The 22200-nt window shown below is 35.4% G+C and overlaps 1 protein-coding gene across 6 annotated transcripts in view; it reads left to right on the top strand.

Moving 5' to 3' along the window:
* Nucleotides 1–22200, top strand: part of LOC118706153 (muscular LMNA interacting protein) — a 241572-nt gene that overhangs the window by 136781 nt on the left and 82591 nt on the right. For 5 of the 6 annotated variants that reach the window (XM_045572971.1, XM_045572969.1, XM_045572968.1 and 2 more), the window contains exons 5-8: nucleotides 6677–6742; nucleotides 6826–6909; nucleotides 7015–7074; nucleotides 17744–17788. In XM_045572971.1, coding sequence (XP_045428927.1) covers nucleotides 6677–6742; nucleotides 6826–6909; nucleotides 7015–7074; nucleotides 17744–17788 — 255 coding nt within the window. The remainder of the gene's footprint in view (nucleotides 1–6676; nucleotides 6743–6825; nucleotides 6910–7014; nucleotides 7075–17743; nucleotides 17789–22200) is intronic. The other variant, XM_045572966.1, reaches the window with a different exon arrangement.

The following is a 22200-nucleotide window of genomic DNA, read 5'->3' as shown; positions in this document are numbered from 1 at the left end:
TGCTTCCAATTAAATGGATTTTAGAGATTACAATTTATAATACTAAAGGCCCAGTGCACAAATTTATGCACCAGTGGGGTCCCTCGGCTCAATCTCTGGGTTTAGGCTGAAACCAGCTCTCTAACATCCCTCAAGGGGTACCAGATTGCGAGAGGGTGCAGGCCAGGCTGAGGGACCCCACTGGTACATGATCAGGGCCAGGGAGAGATGCGAGAGGTTGTCCAGATGGGGAGGGACCATGGGAGGGCTTCACGGCATGTCTGGCCCATCTTGCTCAGTCCTGATCAGCTGGACCCCAGCAGCAAGCTACCAGTTGGAGCATCTGCCCCTTGGTAGTCAGTTCATGTCATAGTGAGTGGTTGAGCAACCTTAGCATATCATTAGAATATTATGCTTTGATTGGTTTGAATGGATGACTGGAAGACTGGACACAGCATATTAGGCTTTTATTATATAGGATTAATCATTAAAAGTGAAGAACCATTGACTTAATTTCTAATTTTATCACAGACCTATTTCATCAATGTGTATGGTGGTATCACTATATGTTTAATCTAATACAACTTCATATGGAAGAATTTTTGTGTTTCAATTTTGAATAAAACATAATTTTTAGGAAATTTATTATTTTTGTTGTTAGTATACCAGAATGTAAATTTCATAATGCCTAATTTAAAATATTATTCTAGAGAGGATTGGTTATTATACAAGCAATAATGTGGGTAATTATTTCTTGGCTAAGTAAATTATTTTTGGACCATAAATATTTTTGGATCATGAATTGCTCAAAGATCTCATGATATGATTTGATGTTTGTTTTTGCTTTAGAGCCTTTGTATAACTCCACATATTTTTTCTGGCTTTTCCATAGTATGTGCTCCTCAATAAGAAACTTTACTTTGTAAGAATTTTTAAACAGCAAAAGTCTTATAACAAGAGAGCTTATTTCCATGAATATTTCTTGAATAATATTGTGTTGCTCTTTTCATAGTTATAGTTTAAAAAAAATAAAACTGGTAATTTAGACCTTTTTACCTATCTGTTTATACCAGCAATTTTCAACTGGCATGCCATAATAATTTTTAAAACATGCAATATCATCTGACTATGTAGTCAGGGGCACTGACCTCTTTTCCCTTAGATTGTCAAATATTGTATAATAATAGCCAACACAACAATAGCCATCCATTGTGAATGAATCAAAATGATACCTTTTTCTTTTTTTATATGGGCCAAAAATGTATTGATTGATGTGTCACAGAATTTTAGTAATTAGTGTATGTGTACAATGAGATGAAAAAGGTAGAAAATTGCTGGCTTATACAATAGAACTTATCCTATAATGTTTAATTCACAGGATTTTATTTCTGAATTGGGTGAGAAAATTAAAACTATAATCATCAGAAATTCATCTATTTTGGAAAGCATTAGCATTTGGAATATTTTAAATCATGGAAGCTTTTCTGAGATCCATTTAATATAACAAAGAACACCACCTTTAAAGTGTAGGGTAATGCTGCAATCTCATTATAATAATTGGTTAGCATCTACTATAGGTTGCCTTGAAGAGATAGTTATCAGTTTATTCAAGCCTTAGTTCAACAATTCATTCTTGCCCCAAGTCAAATTAAACCTATGGTTGACATTTTAAACATTATGTTTATAGAATACAGTATAGGAATTATTAGTAAGGGACAAGAGTCACTTAAAAATAACACCATTTTTAAAAGCAAGATTTTCTCCAAATTCAAACACAGGCATCCCTTAACATGAGACATTCATCCATTGTTGAATCACTGGATTGGTTTCAGATTTAATCACCCCTAGATGAAGCACATAATTTTCAAAAGAGTACATTTGGTTGGCAGGGGATATGAGGTTTCTGATACTTCTGTTCTATAATTTATTTTCTGCACCAAAACTGAAATTTATAGCATATTCAGTATTCTATCTGTTTTTCCCTATGTACATTTAGGAGGAAAGCATTTTTAGCTTGTTTTAACTAAAGCTTTATAGGAAGGGGTAATTGTAAGCATCATCTTTTAATGTGTTTGCTTCAGGGTCTTTGGGTTAATCTGCTGCTAATAATCATGTACAAGCTTGAGATGAGGATGAAATACAGGTGATTATAAAGCAGGAACAAAGTAATCAGATTACTTTGCATTTGCAACTGTCCACAAACCTTATTACAATATGTTCAACAATATACTGAGCTCTGTAGAGAAAATAATTTTGATGTGGGCATTATTTTTTAGTCTTTATTTGTGTACTGCTCTCAGAGAATGTTAAAAGTGTCTCTTATTGATTAAGCTTTCTTTTTATCATCTGAGTTTGATAGCAATGGGTAAAAAGTTAAAATTAAACTGCAGAGTACATATTGATATTCTCAATAAATGGATTATTATTTTCACTGTGCATTTGAGTTCAGGGAAGGAAAGATGAAGATAGGAAATTTCCATGAAATCATATAATATGAATCTTTATTGTCTCTCAAGTAATTAATATTTTTCAATAATAGTATAAAATTTCTTCTTGAAAAATAATTTGAATTCTTTGTTCTTTTCCTCGAAAGTATTCTTTGGGATAAAATCAAGGCTAGGATCACTACAGTTTTACAACAAATGACATTACTATCCTACAAATTACATTTTAAAGATACTTTTAATATGGTAGCTACACATGTTTGAAAGAAAAATTCTAGAGGAGTTCAATTTTATAAATAGCATATATAAATTGCAGTATTAATTATTCAAACAAAACTTCTGGGATAAAATTTATTTTGGGTAGAAGGAAAATAAACAACCACTTTGAAGACTATACAAAAAAGAAACACTTAAAAGATTTGGAATATCTCATCAGCTGTCAAACCATTTTATTTTAAGTTGCCAGTTTAATTTTTTAAGACATGAGTTGGTAAACTCCAATGTGCTTAAACATATGTCTTTGGATAAGACTATTTTAAGATCTCTGTGTGTCTGAAAAATTTAACAAAATCTGGTTGCTAACTTAGCATAAGGCCTATACTAGAGAGAAATCTCTTGATTTAGATAGTATAAAGAATGAATGCGTTCCCAACTTCCTTAGTAATGGAGAAGTGCCAGGACCCAATTCTAAACTGATTGGTTCTTCTTAGGCAGTTGTCTAACAGGCACATAGCTCGTTAAAAACGCTTAATAAATGATACTTAATTATGCATATTGCTTGTTTTATTTTTATTTTTTTATCATGAACTATTTGAGAGAATATAGATTTTTTTTTTTCTTTAAGGTTTATTGAATCAGTTAATTCAGTCTATAGCTGAGTATGTCTCTAAAATATCCAATTGTATTCCATAGGATTTTAAGACAAACTTTTGTTCAGAGTATTATAAAAATAAAGGGGTCTGGTATATGACAATTGGGATGATGACAATTAAGAATCTTTCTTTAGGGTAGAATAGCTTCCTCAATTCTGCTTCTATGGGAAGGATATAAGGGACCTTCTTCTACAGAGGAAGAGTTGGTTTTAGACTTGGCGCCTTTTAACAATTAGAGAGTACAGTCACAATGGCTGCCATAGCAGTAACGGCTATAGTGTATCAGACACTAAGCTGAGTACTTAATCATCCTCAGAGCTCCGTGAAGAGTTTGATGATCACAGATGCCAAGTAGATACCTCGAAGCAGCGGGCTAGTAACTTGCTCAATTGGACCTCAAGTGGACCTGATTATCCCCCAGCCTTTCCCTGCTCATCACACAATGGCGACATCAACTAGCTAAAGTGAAATATTGAGGAAGAGATGATGATTTGCAATCCCTGTCTACAACACCTTTTTTTTTTTCATTATTTGCTAAAATATATTTAGATTCTCACCAAATTAGTGGGGGGAAAATATCTTTTAAAAAGAAGACCAATGAAAGGAAACTGGAAATGATTTAGCTCTTCAAAGACGTTAGTGACTCAGAGGAATTACAAAACAGCCCAATTCTTTGAGTGACTGGGAAAGATGAGGTGAATTACAGTGGAGGAGGTGCCAACTGGAAATAGGAAAAACCTTTCTGACACCCTTGATTAAATAAATGAAGGGAAAGTATGGATTCTTCGACCACTGAGCCTTAATGAATGGATTTGGAACAGTCTTGTAATGGTTTGCAAAAATTCATTTTCCTCTGTGTGGGAGGGACAGACATTTAAACCTTCAAAGATATTAGGATTAAAACACCAAGTAGATTTCACAAACTCTTAAAAATGTTAAATCAATCATATGATAATAATCTAGTGAGAAATATTCCCAGGTCTTTAAAGAAGCTGTACTTTTATATATCCAGAAGCCACTTTGGCTTACATGGTATACAGTTCCTCTTTTCTTCAGATTTGAATGCTATTCAGACCTCAGTCTCCAACTAGATAATCTGAGATTTACTTTCCAAGAATATCTTCAATCTATAGGTGGTTTTGTTTAATGACAAAAAAATAATAATAATAAAATTAAATTAAATTAAAAAAAAGAAAAGAAAGCAAAGCTTTTGTATCTCTCAGAAGATTTATTCCACCAAATGGCTGGGCAGATTAACAAAGTATATGAGCATTTAGGCTGAACATGAATCATTGATGGAAGATGGTTAATTTGATCCTTACTAAAATATAGTAACTTGCCCATGAACTTTTTGAAATCCAATCCAATTAGAGTAAGCATCACAAAAAGTTTCATAAACCGTTTTAAATTATTCTTCCTTTGAAAGCGTTAAGTTTCTAACTCTATTGAGAGTGCAACTAACACATTCTATCTTTAGATATTTTTTAGAACTTAGTCCTATTTTGAAAAAGAGTAGTAGATTAGACTGATTTAATATTTCTGATGAGAAATTGTTTGTAATTCCATCAGAGATGCTCTCTTTGCTGGGGGGACACCAATTACAGGTTGTTTTTTTTTTTTTGCATCTGCTAGTATTCCTATAAGCACTTGGACTTACAAGGCTTGCTCATAATTCTTAGTTATTAATGATAATGTAGTATTTACCTCAAGCTATTTTATTTTAAAAGTCAGTTATAATAGGTCTTTTTAAAAAACAAAACAAAACAAAACAAAAAAACAGGGCCACAAAGTTGACTGTCTCAAGCAAAATATCACTACTTTTAATGAAAATATTTTGAATAACATATTAATTAAGAATCTTTGGAAATAGAATTCAAAGTATATCCCAATTATGCCTCACTTGGCTATAGTACAATTTGGTAGACAAATATATGTTTTTAATAAAAATATGTTATTGGAGAATATCTGAGAGAACTTCACTCAAAATGAATAAATATAAGAAACATCAATACAATCCTGCTGGCTAAGTTGTGAAAAAGCAATCAATGGTCATATTTTCTGTTAATAGAGATTTAATATATTTAACTTTAATACTTTTTTTACTGTAGAAAAAGAAACTACTTTTTATGGCTGCTAGAAAGAGTGGATCAAAATGTTCTTTGATAAACAATTGTCAATAAAAAAATCAATTCTACTAAATTTCAAAGCTATTTAAATTCAAAATAACACCCTCCCAAATTTTAATGCAGAAGTGTATATTAAACTTACACAAAATTAGAAGGATTTCACAAAACAACCTTATAGTAGTTGTTACATTTTGAAAATAGTTAAATGTCATTTGAGGCCAAGTTGGATGAATAAGACTTTTTGTTATATAAATAATTACAAATGAGGCTAAATTTTAAATTCTGTGTGCATGTTTCTTATAAACTGGTTCTCAAGCATTTTCTCAAGAATAGTTTTTGTACATTTTGAGAAATTCCTACATCATTGTTATTTTTGTGGGCAGCTTCTCAAGGTAACTGCTTTGAAGGGAACAAGGCTCATCTGGATGTATAAAGTGTCCAAGTTCTACTTTGTATGTTTAAAAATTCAGCCCTTTTTTTAATATACAATTTTTAAAATATACAAATTTTTAAAATATACAATTTAAATATACAATTTCTTTTTTTTTAATATACAATTTTTTTAAATATACAATTTTTATTGATTTCAGAGAGGAAGGGAAATGGAGAGATAGAGACATTAATGATGAGAGAGAATCATTGATTGGCTGCCTCCTGCATGCCTGACAATTGGAATCAAGGCCACAACCTGGGCATGTGCCCTGGTTGGGAATTGAACTGTGACCTCCTGGTATATAGGCCAATGCTCAACCACTAAACCACACCTGCTGGACTCATCTCCTTTATTTATTCCAACATCTTATAGTAGACTAGAGGCCCAATGCAGGATGGTCCTTCTTTACCTTGGCTGCTGGCACTGCCTTCACTCTAGCCAGAACTGTCTTTCCACCTTCCCACATTGCCCAGAGGCCCAGAGTGGCTGGGGTGGTGTGGGACACCTGTGTAGTCGCCCTGCCCCTGGCTTCTTGGCACCTGTGTATGCATATTAACCTGCCATCTTTGTTGGGTTAATTTGCATACTCCTGAATGGCTGGTGGGTGTTATGAAGGTATGTTAAATTAGCATGTTACTCTTTTATTAGTGTAGATATTTTGATTCAACAAGAGAAAACATGTCAGAGGAGAGCTCATCAAATTATTTGAAGGTTTATTTCTTGGAAATATTGAGATATTCAGAGATTTCTTTGAAAAGACTTTTCTATGACAACTATATTTGACTAAAAGCCTCACATAAGAACTATTTCATTTACCACTAGGCACTAGATGAACCAGCCAAAACTGAAACCGTCTCTAAGGACAACACATTGGACCCACCGCTGGAGGTAATGACTTCATATTACCCCTGCTTTTGAAGTACAATCCCAAAACTCATTGCTAACTCAGTACCTGGTTTCAATTCTTCCAGTTTTGTTTCCCTGCACAGCTCAGGCAGCAAACTGAAGAGCTCTGTGCTACCATTGATAAGGTCTTACAGGATTCCTTGTCTATGGTAATGCCTTAGACTAGAACGTGCAATTCAAACATTTGCTTTGCTTCTCTTCACTTACCTCTACTTGAGTATATGCATCATAGGCTTGTCCTTTTTATTTTCCAGCATTCTTCTGGTTCTCCTTCAAGTTCTCTACAGAAATTGTTGGGTTCTGACACTACCAAAGTATGTATGCGTTTAATATAAGTTACTAAACCATGAGAGTTTCTATAACAATGATTTTTAAGCTTCAGGTCAAAGCCCTATAGTGAATTGGGAAGTTATTTTAATGGATAGAACCAGCGTTTTTGTTTGTTTGTTTTGTTAGTAAATAGCATTTTAAAAACAGAATAGTAAGAATGTAAAATATCAGACTCTATTCTAAGTAGTGTAGGTATTATTGATATTTATTTCAATTTGTTTACATATACAAGTATGTGTGTATAGGGTTGCAAAGTAAAATCTGTTTTTAACTATGTATGGGTTAAGTTCAAACCAACACATTAGACTCTGTTATTGTTGGCATTTGTGGGAGCTATATGGAAGTAACTGCATATAGAATTTGTTGCCTAATCTCATTTCCAACCCTACCTTTAGTAACTAAGTAATTCACAGCCACTTAGAATTATAGAAGTGGAAAATGAAGTAGACTAAAGTAGCATTAGTCTAAGAGCTTTAACACAAGTATTATTTCTGGAATGTCATTTCCTTTGAAGTTTATTTCATTGTTCTTTGACTCAGAAGGAAGAAGCATGGATATTTTAGAATCTTATGGCACTACTAAAGCATTAATTGTTGAGTTTACATAATTAACTATTTCCTTCTTATAATTGTAGCCAATTTTGTTGGAATAAAATGCTACATTTTACCCAAAAGTTTTTGAATGCTTAATACATACCTACTCACCCAAATTTCAAAATGGTTGTGTTTTTCCTTTATTGATAATTGTTATGTTTTCTTTGTCAACCTTATATTCTATCTTGAAATTAGTACTTTTTGAATGGTCTTTTTAAAATTTGGAATCTGTGTGTATAAAGTAGGTTTTAAATGTAGAAATTGCTTATAATTAGAAAAGTAATTCTAATTATCAATTGGAACCGTTATAGACAAATAGTGCACAAAATTCATGCAAGGGAGAAGGATATCCCTCATCCCAGCCTGCACCCTGAGATCCCATCATCAGGCCTAAATGGGCACTCAGACATCCCTCTCACAATCCAGGACTGCTGGCTTCCAACTGCCCACCTGCCTACCTTCCTGATTGCCCCTAACCACTTCTGCCTGCCAGCCTGATCACCTCTTAACCACTTCCCAACTGCTCTTCCCTCCTGGCCTGATTGCCCACAACTCCCCTCCCTTGGAGGCCTGGTCCCTCCCAACTGCCCTCCCCCTACTGGCCATCTTGTGGTGGCCATCTTGTGTTCACATTGGGGCACCCATCTTTGACCACATGGGGGCAGCCATCTTGTGTGTTAGAGTGACAGTCAATTTGCACATTACCCTTTTATTAGATAGGATAGTGGCCTGGTGCACTGGTGGGGACCAGTTGGCTTGCCGTGAAGTGTGTCCTGGATCAGAATGGGGGTTCCCTTTGGGTGTGGGGCAGCCTGGGCAAGGGGCCTGTGGTGATTTGCAGGCCAGCCATACCCCCCAGTGACCCAAATGGAGGCCCTGGTATCTGGGATTTATTATCTTCTGTAATTGAAACTTGTAGCCTTGTGCAGAGGCTAGGCCCAGCGAGGGCAGAAAGCTTGGCTTCCTCCATTGTCAGGGGCAACCCAAGCCTCTGGCTGGTTCCAGTTTCATGGCTGCTGCCATTTTTGTTGGGATTTATTTATCTTCTATAATTAAAACTTTGTATCCTTGAGCAGAGGCCAGGGCAGGCCTGGGCAGGCCATATTTGTTGGGTTAATTTGCATACTTGCTCCTGATTGGCTGGTGGGCATGGCTTGTAGGCTTAGCAGAGGTATGGTTAATTTGCATGTTTCTCTTTTATTAGATAGGATAATAAATGGTAATATGCAAATAGACTGAATGGCAGAATGACCAGTCGCTATACACGCACTGACCAACAGGGGACAGATGCTCAGTGCAGAAGCTGTCCCCTGGTGATCAGTGCACTCCCACAGGGGAAGCACCACTCAGCCACAAGCTGGACTCAGCGTTAAAGAGCACAATGGTGGTGGCAGGATCATCTCCCACCTCTGCGATCATGCTAAGGATATTCATTTGAGGCTTAGGCCAGTTAGTAGGACATCCCCCACAGGCTCCCAGACTGCTAAAGGGTGCAGGCTGGGCTGAAGAGACCCCTCCCCCCAAAGTATATGAATGTCATGCACCAGGCCTTTAATCCATTAATAATGACATAGAAATTTAGTAATCATTAAAAATTATATTTCAGCAGAGAGGAATGAATAATTTTAGTTATGTTTTTATTAAATGTTTAGTTGTATATTTTTTGTCTTTTAATCTAAAAATATAAAACGTTTGCTTTGCCAAAGAAATACTATGTAAATTTTTTAAAGTATATTTTAATTAACTATAATGGAAATATGATTTAAGTAGTAATATGTGAATAAACATCTTAATAATTGATTTATTTACCAAATATTTAATGCTTATAGTGTTTTAAAATGCTATTCTGCATCACTATTATTAAGGCAATTATTTTATTCAACAAATATTTATTAAGTACTTACTATGGGCGTGGCACTGTGAGGCATTAGGGAGATAATGCTGAACAAGGCATAGTAACCTAGCAGGGCATACTTTGGATGTAGTAATCAGAAAGTTGAATTCAAGCTGAGACAAAAGGTGGGAAAAAGGCAAGCAGGAAAGTTCAGGGAGAATAGTTTTCAGGCAGAGAATATGCAAATTTCCTGAGCTGGGAAAGCGCTTAGTGTGTGAAGATGAAGACAAGTGTGATTGTAGCCTCGTGAGCCGGAGTGAACTGTGTAAAATGAGATTGAGGAGGTAGGCTAGGGACAGTGAAGATACCTATATGCCATGGCATGAGGTTTGGGTTACAAGGAAAATGGGAAGACATAAAACTCTGGGGGAAGTAATATGAAACCATTGACAAAGATCACAATGGGTGCTGTTAGGTGGCAACTGAGGTCAGAGAGGCAGTCAATGAAGTTACCTGGATAGGGCTGGTTCATTGCCAGAGAGCAGAATGTGTGTATGAGTGAGAGATTTCAGACTTGCTGCAGGTTAGATGTGAATGTGAAGGAGAGAACCATGAGTGAGCACCAGGTCTCTTCCTTGAGCATAAATGACCATGAAGGAGGCACTGTGTGGTGGAGGAAAGAAAGTTGATGTTTGTTTTTGAGATGACTTTGAGGTATGTTTCAAGAGGAACTTAAACTTATGTGTCTGGCGGTAGTAGGAGAGATTTGGAGATGACCAGCACATGGATGTTGTGAGCTCCCTGTACAGAGATTCACGGAACAAAACATTGCAGGTGCAATAAAGAAGGTGGAGAGGGAATCTGCAAAGAAGAACAAACCCATTGTATAAAAAAATCAGCAGTATGGTATCATGATGCTACAAGAAGAGACTATTGAAGAGAATGTAATTGCTGTGTTTGCTGCCAGAGCAGAGACAGCTAAACCTAAAGAAGATTTTATTAAATTTGACATATATTTTGAAACTGTATTGCTGTTTCTTATGAGTTGGTATTCATTCTCATTTTTTAAAAAATAACTTTTACTAGCATTTATAATCCTTTTGAACCTAAGGTTCAGTTTTTAGTCCAGTACAAAATAGTGACCTTATATATGTAATTTTAAATTCATGTTTTGTTAATTTTTTATTCTTTTATTTATATATTACTTTAAAACTTTATTTTTATCTTTTCATAAACTCTTTAGTTTTATTTTCTTTAGGACAACATTTCTGGATATCACTTTTGTATTTAATCTGAGATTCTTTTTATCTGAGACTTTAAGACATTTATAATTACTATAAATACTAATTTCTGCTATCTTATTTCATATTTTCTACTTAAAATATTTTCTTTTTTTGCCTTTCCTCTTTCCTTTGGATATTTTGACATATACCGGTTTGAAACTTTTTGAAATTTTTACTTTATATTTTTGTTAGTTTTTATAGTTACACATAAATTGTTAAGGACAATAATTATGTTTATTTTTCTATCATTTTAAAGCTTACATATATTTCCCCCCCAATTTGGTAAGTATTATAGCACTTTCACTTTTTCACATTCTTTTTTTTAAATCAGGTTACATACTCACACAGAAAAATTTGTTAATATGTTTTGGACTCAATACATTTGAATTATTATGCTTATGTTTTCATTAATCTCTTCTTTATCTAATTACTTATTTTTAATTTAGACCCTTATTTCTTACAAATTTATAGCTTAATCATGGGTTTACTTTTTTCTTTCTGGAATTTTGTTGAAAATTGAATTCAATGAGGTCTGGTTGTGTTGATTTTATAACCTCTATCCCTTAAAAAGCCCCCTCCTTTCTATTCATTTAAATTATAGTTTTGCTGGACATAAAATATAGATCTTCTGTCTTCAGTACTTTTTACCCCAGGCTCTTTTACTTTAGTAACATTCTTGTGAAGTATTTTGTCAACATAATATTCACTCGTCTTCTACAGAGTTATCATTTACAGAGTAGTACTATAATCTTTTAGTATTTTATCTATAATGTGACTGATTTTTCCTATAATGTGTCTAGGTGTGCATTTTTTTCTTTTCTTTTATGCATCTAGATTGGTATTCTCTTTGACATTTTACTTGGAGTCTTTATTTTTTTCTTCCTCTTACATTCAGGATAATGTTTAGCCTTTTTTTTTTTTCCCCTTCAAATGTTTTCTTCCTGCTGGAGTTTTTATAATACTGATAATATTATTTTTGCTTCTGTATTCCATATCTTTCAATATTTAAATATTTTATTCTATTTATTGCTTCCTTATTCCTTTGAGAAGATTCTTAGGTATGATATTCCAGTTCCAAAATGTGTTCAGTGTCTATTTTATTCTTCAATGCCTATGTAAAATTCTTTTTGGTAGCAATATAGTTCTTTTACTTCAAGTCAGGTTTATTGAGGTACTAGAGGCACAGTGCACAAAGATTTGTGCAAGAATGGACCTTCCTTCCCCTGGCTGCCGGCACCGTCTTCGCTCTGGTCCGGAGCTGCCTTTCTGCCTTCCCACACTGCCCAGAGGCCCGGAGTGGCTAGGGCAGTGTGAAACACCTGCATTGTTGCCATGGTGATGATGCAAGTGTCCTGTCCCACTCCCGGCTGCTTGGCACCTGTTCATGCAAATTAACCCACCATATTTGTTGAGTGAATTTGCATACTCCTGATTGGCTGGTGGGTGTTATGAAGGTACAGACAATTTGCATCTTACTCTTTTGTTAGTGTAGATAATTTACTCACTGTAAACTTATCCTTTCAGTGAATATCACTCTGACAAAGGATACAGTTATGTGACCACCCCCACTTCCAAGATACAAGAAACTTCCATCATATAAGAACATTCTCTTTTGTTCCTTTGTGGTCTCTCTCTCTCTCTCTCTTTCTCTCTCTCCCCATTCCTCTCCCTCTCCCTCTCCCTCTCCTTCTTCCTCTCCCTCTCCCTCTTTCCCTTTCTCTCTTTATTCAACTTAAGTGCGGAGCAACCACTGATCTTTTCCCTGTTTCTATATTGTTGCCTTTTAAAATTTCATATAAACAGAGTTATACAGCATGTAGTCTCTTGAGTTTTACCTTTTATACTTAATAGAAGCAGCTGAGATGATTCATTAATATTTTTGCATGCATCAATCATTCATTTATTTCTTTTGCTGAGTATCCTTCCATTGTATGGTTGTAACATACATTTACTATTCGCCAATTGATGGACAATTGGGTTATTTCCAATTTGGGAGTATTACTGATAGAGCTGTTAAGAACATTTGCAAATCAGACTTTGTATTTTCATACGCTTTCATTTCTCTTACATAAAGATCTATAAGTAAAATGGCTGGACCACTGTTTTTCTTTTATAGTACTTCCATTTTCCAGATGTCCTATAAATTTTTCATGGAAACTCAAAAATCTCTGGGTATATCACCTAGTGTGGCTGTATGTATGACTGATGCCTGAAGAGGTAGGCACTAAAAGCCTAATCCCTAACATTTTCTCTTTCTGTTTTATTATATTTATTTACTTATTTTATGATATTCAATCTAATAAAAGAGTAATATTCAAATTAACAATCACTCTGCAACAAAAATGGCGGTGCCCATAGTCAAAAGATGGCAGTGCCCAGTCCTCTCAGCCCTGCCAGAGTCCCCCAGTCTCTGGGAGGGCTGCCACTGAGAGCCTGCAGAGTAAGAAGTGCCTGGTGGAATGCTACCCAGAGACCCTTCTGGCCCTTTATAAAAAAACAAAAACAAATTCACTCCCCATGGCATGATCCCCTGCCAATGGGGGCATCCTGGGTTGGGGTCTCAGCCTGGGAGTGGCATGCACCCCCATGGCACCAACCCCTCCCAGCCTGGAGTCTCAACTATTGAGTTACACCAGCCAGGCAGATATGGAGGAATCTTAAACGTTTCTTTTTTTAAAAAAAAATATATATATATTTTATTGATTTTTTACAGAGAGGGTGGGAAAGGGATAGAGAGCTAGAAACATCTATGAGAGAGAAACATTCATCAGCTGCCTCCTGCATACTTCCCAATGGGTATGTTTCCCCAACCAAAATTCATACCATGTATCATAATAGAATCTGGGACCCTTGAGTTTGCAGGCTGATATTCCATCCACTGAGCCAAACCAGTTAGGGCTTTCCAATATGTTAAAGAAAAAACCCTATCTAATAAAGAGTGAATATGCAGGGGAGGGCATTTGAGGGTGACCAGGTTATCAGGGGAGAGCAATTGGGGATTATTGGGCCGGCAGGGGAGCAGTTAAGTGTCGATCAGGTTGGCAGGGGAATAATTAGGGGGTGATCAGACTGGCAGGCAGAAGCAGTTAGGGGCAGTCAGGCAGGCAAGCAGTTGGGAGCCAGCAGTCCTAGATTATGAAAGGGATGTCTAACTGCATGTTTAGGCAGTCGGACATTCCCCAAGGGGTCCCAGAATAGAGAGGGTGCAGGCTGGGATGAGGGACATCCCCTCCCCAGTGCACGAATTTTGTGCACCGGCCCTCTAGTTCTAATATAATAAACTAGAGGCCCGGTGCACGAAATTCGTGCACTGGGGAGGGGATGTCCCTCATCCCAGCCTGCACCCTCTCCAATCTTGTCCCCCTTGACGGATGTCTGACTGCGTTTTTAGGCCCAGACTGGGATTGGCCTTAAATTGGTAGTCAAACATCCCTCTCACAGTCCAGGGCTGCTGGCTCCCAACTGCTGCCTGCCAGCCTGATCACTCTCTAACCACTCTCCTGACAGCCTGATTGAGGCCTAACCGCTCCCCTGCCAGCCTGATCACCCCTAACTACCTTCCCCTGAAGGCCTGGTTTCTCCCCAACTGCCCTTCCCTGTAGGTCCAGTCACCCCCAACTTCCCTCCTCTGCCAGCCTGGTCACATCTAACTGCCCTCTCCTGCAGGCTTGATCATCCCCAACTGCCCTCCCTTACAGGCCTGGTCCCTCCCAGCTTCCTTCCCCTACTGACCATCTTGTGGCAGCCATCTTTGACCACATGGGAACAGCCATCTTATGTGTTGGAGTGATGGTCAATTTGCATATTACTCTTTTATAAGATAGGATGTGAGTAGGAGGTGCATGTGTTTCAGAATATAGGAATTCCATAATATCAGCAATTTTTCACTTACCACTTCCTCCTTGCCTCAGTGACACTCACTTTTGCCTCCTTGTACCTCTGTTTATGACATTCCATACTCCTCATTTCCAATTCCTGGCCCAGTTACCCTGGGATCAGGAAAGGGATTCATCAGAGGCTGGCCAGTTGTCCAACCTAAAGTGAGCTGTTCCCTTCTCTTCAGTCAGGCTGAAGGACCACCTTGATGTTATTCTCATACATTCTTCATTGCACCATCACTCCCTTACACTACCTCTTTGCTCTCTTTATCTCTTATGAGTGTGTGAAACAAACACTTGGACTGTGAAGGGGAGAATGAAATTGGGTCAATAGTGAGGTCCAGGAATAATTTTCTGTCTGCCTTTTAAAGCTGAAAATGACAATAACAAGTTGGTATGCTAATGGGTTCATGCAGTACAGTGGGATGTACCATTTACACAAAACAAAGGGAGATTTTGACAGATGAAAGTCCTTGAAAGGAGCAAGGAAACTACAGTAGAGCCTAATTCAAATTAGTATTATTTAGTAAGAATAAATCAGATTTATTTATTCTGTGTGCTTAAAGCTAGTAGTGCCTACACATTTCCCTCACCAAAATCTTTATAACCCCGGGAGGGCCTCTGGGACCTGGCCTTCCAACACTTGCATGATCTGTTCTCCAATATCTTCTTTACCCACTTTCTTCAGTCCTGCTTGCCTCCTTGTTGGGCCTTGAAGATGCCATGCTTCCTACCTCAGAACATTTAGCTATTTTTTTCAGTCAATTATATCACATTTCATAGTTTCTAGTTCCCTGTAAAAATTCCCAAGCTTCACTTTTTTTTTGTTGTTGTTGTTGTTTTTAAATGTATTTTTATTGATTTTACAGAGAGGAATTGAGAGGAATAGAGAGTTAGAAATGAGAGAGAAACATCGACCAGCTGCCTGTTGCACAACCCCCAATAGGGATGTGCTCTCAACTAAGGTATGTGCCCTTGACCAGAATCGAACCCGGGACCTTTCAGTCCACAGACCAATGCTCTATCCATTGAGCCAAACCAGTTTCAGCCCAAGCTTCACTTTGACCTCAAACAATATGGATAAGCATAGTGATTTTTGGTCTGGTTCTAAGAAAACCAATTTCTAGATCATTTATGGGTCTTTTTTGGTTTATTATTGCTGTTCATTCTCATTCACATTGTCTTACCTCTTTATTTATTTATTTTTTCTAAATCTGATTGTGTGTTGGATATTCTACTTGAAAATGTATTCAAGTACATATTATCTATGAAAATCTTTGCTGTCAGACACCAGGAACCCTAGCAAAAGAGGATTACCTTGATTTAATCTAAGGTTTTGAGATTTATTTATTTATTTTTCCAAACAATCAGCTTTATATGCTTTGAGGCCAGGCTGATGCCTATATGAGATCTGGATCACTCTTACTGCTGGGCCTCAATCTATTCTTGTCTCTGGGGACTCTGCCTTTTATCTCGCTACACCTCTGAGGATGGCAAATGTTTGGATCAGCTCTCAAGCAACTCAACAGTATTTGCAAACACCCCTAAGGCAAAAGCAGATTTCAAATGCCTGACTTCTCTTTTAGATTCCCAAATTCTTCTGATCTCGCCCTCAAATTTTTCATTCTTATTAACTCACCGATGTTTTTAATAAAATTATTCCAACATTTTGCTTAATTTGTTATTACCTATTATGGCAGGATTGCTCTGAGTTCCTCCGCCATCATTCTCAAAGGTGGAAATTCATATAAGGATTCCATCTTGCTGGAATGCTTTATATCTTAATACCTACATAGCCAACTTTCTCACCTCCTTCAAATCTGCTCAGATGTCACTTTCTCTGGATTGAACATCCTATTTAAAATTGTAAGCCGTTAGTGCTCTTGACTTACTTAACATTTCGGTGGTGATATAAGTGTGTGTGTTTGGCAGAAGCAAAGAAGGTTTGCTTTGGAAGAATGTGCTACCCTAGGCTTCAAATTATTTCTACTCTTCTCTTTTTTTTTATAAATTGAGGTTGACACCTCCTAACATAGGTTGTGATTTAGTTATTTATAATTTTATTGTTTATTTTATCTCCTGCTGAAATGTAAGCTCCCTAGGGTAGGCATCTTTGTCTCTTATCTTCATGGATATGGCTGAAGTGTGCAGAACAGTTTCTGGCAGACAGTATAATAGATACATAATGATATTTATTGAATTGATAAATGAATTAAATAGCCAATTGATATCAGAAAGTTGGAAAATGAGCCTACAAGAGAAAAATTCATGTTTACCAGGGAGTATCAAATGCCCAATTGAAATTGAATATCACTACTGATATGTATAATGACATCAATTAGCTGATTGAGTTTTACAGTAAGATTTTGTTTCTCAGGTACAAGTTTAGAGAAAATGGATAATGAGGCCCATCCAGGAGGGATTCAAAGGAGAGAGAGAGGCAAGAGAGATTAAGGTATAAAATGACAATGTATGTAAGCTCAGAGGTACTGAAGCTTGAGTGAAATTGGTAAGGGTTAATGATTTTGAAGTCTCAGTGAAGCTGAGGCTGAAGAAATGTTGCATTAGGGATATTTGGTAAATGGAGAAGGTGGCTAGGAAGTAGAGTTCTGAAAATAGGATGTTAGAAATTGAAATTTTAGAAGACTTTCATTTTATTTGTTAAGGCAAAGTTTAGGAATGGTACTAGAAATGAATGGTTGAAATAGAGTGGGTGAGAATATCTTTGGAGCATGAAGAATTAAGAGTGCAGAGACTTCTTCATGAATTTTGAAGTAACAAACACCATGTAAGGAACTATTATGATTTGTAAATAAACATCACCAATAAACTGGGGGAAGTTAACCAGAAAGCCCATAGATAACAGTAATGAAAAGGATAATAAAATGATGTAGTCTGATGAAATGATTTTCAAAGGTACAGAGGGTTTTATATAGAAAAAAAGGGAGTAATGATTAGAAAATCTTAATAAGAAAAAACAGGTGAACAATTGTCCCAGAGTTTAAATCTTTTAAGACTATTTTATTGATTGCTTTAATATTATAATCATTTTTATTTTCATACAGACACCTACAACTCTCCCGAGATCAGCTGGTCGAGAAACCAAATATGTAAGTCCTTTCATAATTATATATTTTGCTTTTTAAATTGGTGTTATATAGGCTTTTGAGTCAACTCGATTATATAATCATTTACATTAAATTGGTTGATTTTTTTCCCCATAAGTAATAAAAGTAGGATGGTATGATTGACTTGGATGTGGAAAATCAGGTTAATTCAGGTAAATTCATTGAGTAAGTTCCTTCTTAAGGGAGGTCCATATTTTGTCTAAGTAAAGCAGAACTTCAACACCTGCTTTCTGTCTTTCTAATATCAAAGCTTAGATGGCATTCTCAATCTGTACTGGTTTATTGTGGTTATTATACAATAGTCAACTCATATAATTGAAACATTGATTTGTTCATTTCCAGTAAGATTGCCAGTTTAGTTGATTCAATTAATTATGGTGATACCCTTGATTCAAATAATTATGGGGATCTGGTTCTGAATGCCCTAGATACACACACAGATGGCCTCATCCCATCCCTACTCTTTATTCACTTAATAATTTATCATAGTAGAAACATGATTATTTCCTAATAAGTGTTTTAAGTTTAATGTAAATCATTAAATTGTTTACTTTGTTATACACAATATTTGCTAATATGTCGTTTTCATGATCATGAGTAAATAGTTATTAAATTTATATTTTGTGACCTATTTTTTCTGCAATTGGAAAATTTCTGCTTTCATTTAACTCTCTATAAGGCAAATAATAAACTGGGTGAAGTTACTGAATGTTATCACATTCAGAAAATAATGTGTAGAGGACATGTGAAGGAACACACTTAGAGCGTTTTCTAGAAGTTTACACTCTTATTTTTTTTTTGTTTTTATTGGAAGCCATTTGGAGTAATACCTAAAAGACTAGAGGCATTTAGTAGGTTATACTCAAGTTTACATTTATAGAGATGCTGCTTGGTAACTGTTTGGTGCCAGAAAATCACTTAACCTCTTACTTTTATCATAAATAACATTAGGTTACTAATAACCTTATTTGGTTGGTGTAAGGCTTAGATTGATTAATGTATGAAAAGCCCTTACAAAAGCTAATACCTCCTCCCACCCCTCCCAACCCTGAAGGTGGTTATTTTTACAGGAATTGGTATAATTCTGGAGGGGCTGCTTTACTCTCCATAGTTTCAAATTATTCTTTAATCAGTTGTCAGCCTTAAAGTCAATTAACATTTGCCCCAAACTTTGTGAGAGCATTTGATTTACTTGAAGTTTACAATGAATCATTAAACAGACTTAATATAAACTAGAAAAAACAAACTCTGATTCAAATAAGATTCTTGACTTTAATTAAATTTGTTTTAGTAAGAAGCTTTGCTTTGGTCTTTTTCTTACAATATGACATTTGAATTGTTGTTTGTGACACCTCAAATATGTTCATGTATTTTGAAAGACTATAAGGGATGATTTTCTGGTGAAAGATAAAAACTAACTCATTGATGTCATACTTGTAAATATTTGGTTGCAATTATTATATTTACTAAGTGATGTCTGAATCAGAGAAGTCGATGGACTGTAGCATTTCAATATTTATCATCTCTCTTCAAAACTTTGAGGAAGGTAGGCATCTTTCTTATAAATCTGCTTGGGACTCAATGTGTCATTGACTTTGTAGAGATGCTTAGATTAGACTCAAGCAGGGGTCACACAAGTTAACAACTCCTGCACCAGAGAGGAAAAAAGGGAAGACAAATTAGATTCCCCCCCCCCAAAAAAAAAATTTGTTATACTTGAGATTATCTTGAACAGATGAGTACAGACTATTCAAAACCCCTATTTCTGGGTGCTCTTTAAAAGTATAATATATAGTCTACAAATTATGACTACTAGAAACTAGTCAGTGTTTTCATAAATAATATTAGGATACTAAAAATCTTATTTGGTTGATGTAAGGCTTAGGTTGGTAAATGTATGAAAAGCCCTTGATGTAGTTCTGACACACAGGCATCACTTAATAATAGCACCAATACTAGTTTGTCCAATTTTGCTCACTGATTTGACAAATATGTATTGTGTGTCTGCCATACCCCAGCACTCACTGAAGATTCACTGGGACGAGAGATGAACAAGGGTCCCATTTCTAAAACATACAAGGAGGAAGACAGTAAACAATTAAGTCAATGAGCAAGATACGTTTCTTACTGAAATTAGAGGAGAGCTAGCCAGAGAACTGGTCAATGTTAGAACAGACTTGTAAAGTTGCTAGTTTTCAGTGTATCAGTATGTCCATTGAATTTCCAAATTTCCTTGGATGGTTATAAATAGTTTAACTAAATAATGACAGATTGTATGACTAAATTCCTAATTGGGGGGCCTTTGGTGAAAGGCTGGCTTTTCTCCATTAAGAGAAGACAAGAAAGCCAATGCGAGAAAATTAGTTTCCTTTTCTTATTATTTATTATACTCATTGTTCCATGTCCCATAGTGTTTTCTAAGATGACTCAGAAGCATTAAAAGCTCCATCAAGTCAGAATAATTAAAGTCAAAGGTTGCTCTAATTCATGGTGTACTTGACTCTTGTTATTTTAAAGTATAGTTGACCCTTGAACAACACACGTTTGATTGTGCAGGTCTATTTATATTTCAGTAAACAGTACAATGTAATTTCTCTTCCTTATGATTTTTTAAATAACATTTTCTTATCTTTGATTTACATTATTGTAAAAATACAATATATAATACATATAATATACAAAATATGTATTAATTGACTTCTTAAGTTGTCTGAAAGGCTTCCAGTCAACAGTAAACTATTACTAATTAAATTTGGGAGGAGTCAAAAGTTATATTTGGGTTTTGGCTGTATGGGAGGTCAGCATCCTTAACTCCTGCATTGTTCAAGGGTTAACTGTGATTTAATTGAGGTTATCATAAGAGTAATAGGATTTAAATCAGGCTAATGGCATGTTGAATAGCTTCCATTGGTCACTTTGTGGGATTGATTATATTAATTTATCATCAACATTTCACTGGATTATTATTAACAGGTGCCAAATTCAACAATAATAATAACTAATATTTTAAATCTTACCTTTCAAATGAAGTTTAACTATCTCATTTAACGTTTCATCAGTCTTATGAGGTGGATATTGTTGTTACAAGATCTCCATTTTACAGATTAAGAAACCAAGTGTCAGAAGTCACAATAAGCAAAACTAACCTAGGACTTCAAAGCCCTTGACATTAATACTCGTACAAACCTACAAAAGCTGAGAATAGTGTGTCTGCTTAAATATTTTATCCACAAGTATTTATTTTCTGGGTCTAAGTTCTTCATGCCCAATAACCAAAAGTCAAACTTTGAATAAATAATTTTATATTTGGTGATATCTGATGGTAATATTTTACTAAATTTCTAGTGTTTTAAATCATTTGCTTATATGTAAATTAACTCATAATCTATCAGGTAATTTATGAGTGATTGTTTCTCATGACACTCACTTTTAAAGAGTTTCCTTTCCTCTATGCAAAGGAATGAAATTTTATATTTAAATTTATATTTCATTCTGTTTTAATTCTATCATCTTTGGAGGTGAATGTCATTTTTTTTCTTTGCATTACACTTACCTTTGTAAATGTTTATTTTTTATTAACTAATACCAATGAGCAATTAAATTCATTTCATTCATATAATTCAAAATTATAATATACTCTTAATAAAGAGAAACCTCAGAAAATAGGGCAAGTATGTGGACCTATTACTAATTTATCAAAAAAGCCCTTAGTTAAAATCACATCCTATTGATAACAGCTTATATTTTAAACTGTCTACACTTCATGGATTACTTTTTAATGTCAAAGAAATAACAGAATATTGAATATTATATAGTGTACAGGGAAGATCTCATTTTAATGAGCTTAAGGGACAGAAAATGTCATTACAATTTCATACATACTGCTTTCAAAATATCACAATATATTAAAAGGTGTCAAACTTTATTAAAAATATTCCCCACTATATATACAGATATTCATATAAAGGTCATCGACTCAATTTAGCCAGCTCACAAACTCCCCTTGCTGCTATACTAGGAAATGTTGCTAGGCTGGAGTGCTTCCAAGGTGAAGTGCACTAATGTAGTCATGGATTTCAGGCTGAGGTGACTTAAACCCAATCCACTTAAATCCAGGTGTGGGTTCAAATATGTTTCCATAGGATGTAAGCAGAGATTAGATGAGTTACAGGAATAGTTATAAATAATTTAAGCAAGAAATTATGCTCTACTGATCAGTCTTATTTCTTTCCTTTATGTTTAGAAATATTTCTATGGTATGCTCATGTGAAAGGGGATGAGGAGGAAATGGAAGATAATTATCTGTGTTCTACTAGTGAGGAGGGAAAGAAAGGATTTAATGAGACAAGTTTTATGCCTTGTATTCTCATAATCATTTCAGACTTCTTCAAGCA

Source organism: Pipistrellus kuhlii, unplaced genomic scaffold (assembly GCF_014108245.1).
Source record: "Pipistrellus kuhlii isolate mPipKuh1 unplaced genomic scaffold, mPipKuh1.p scaffold_m20_p_5, whole genome shotgun sequence".
Taxonomy (NCBI): Eukaryota; Metazoa; Chordata; class Mammalia; order Chiroptera; family Vespertilionidae; genus Pipistrellus; species Pipistrellus kuhlii.
This window is presented reverse-complemented; position numbering and strand designations above follow the sequence as displayed.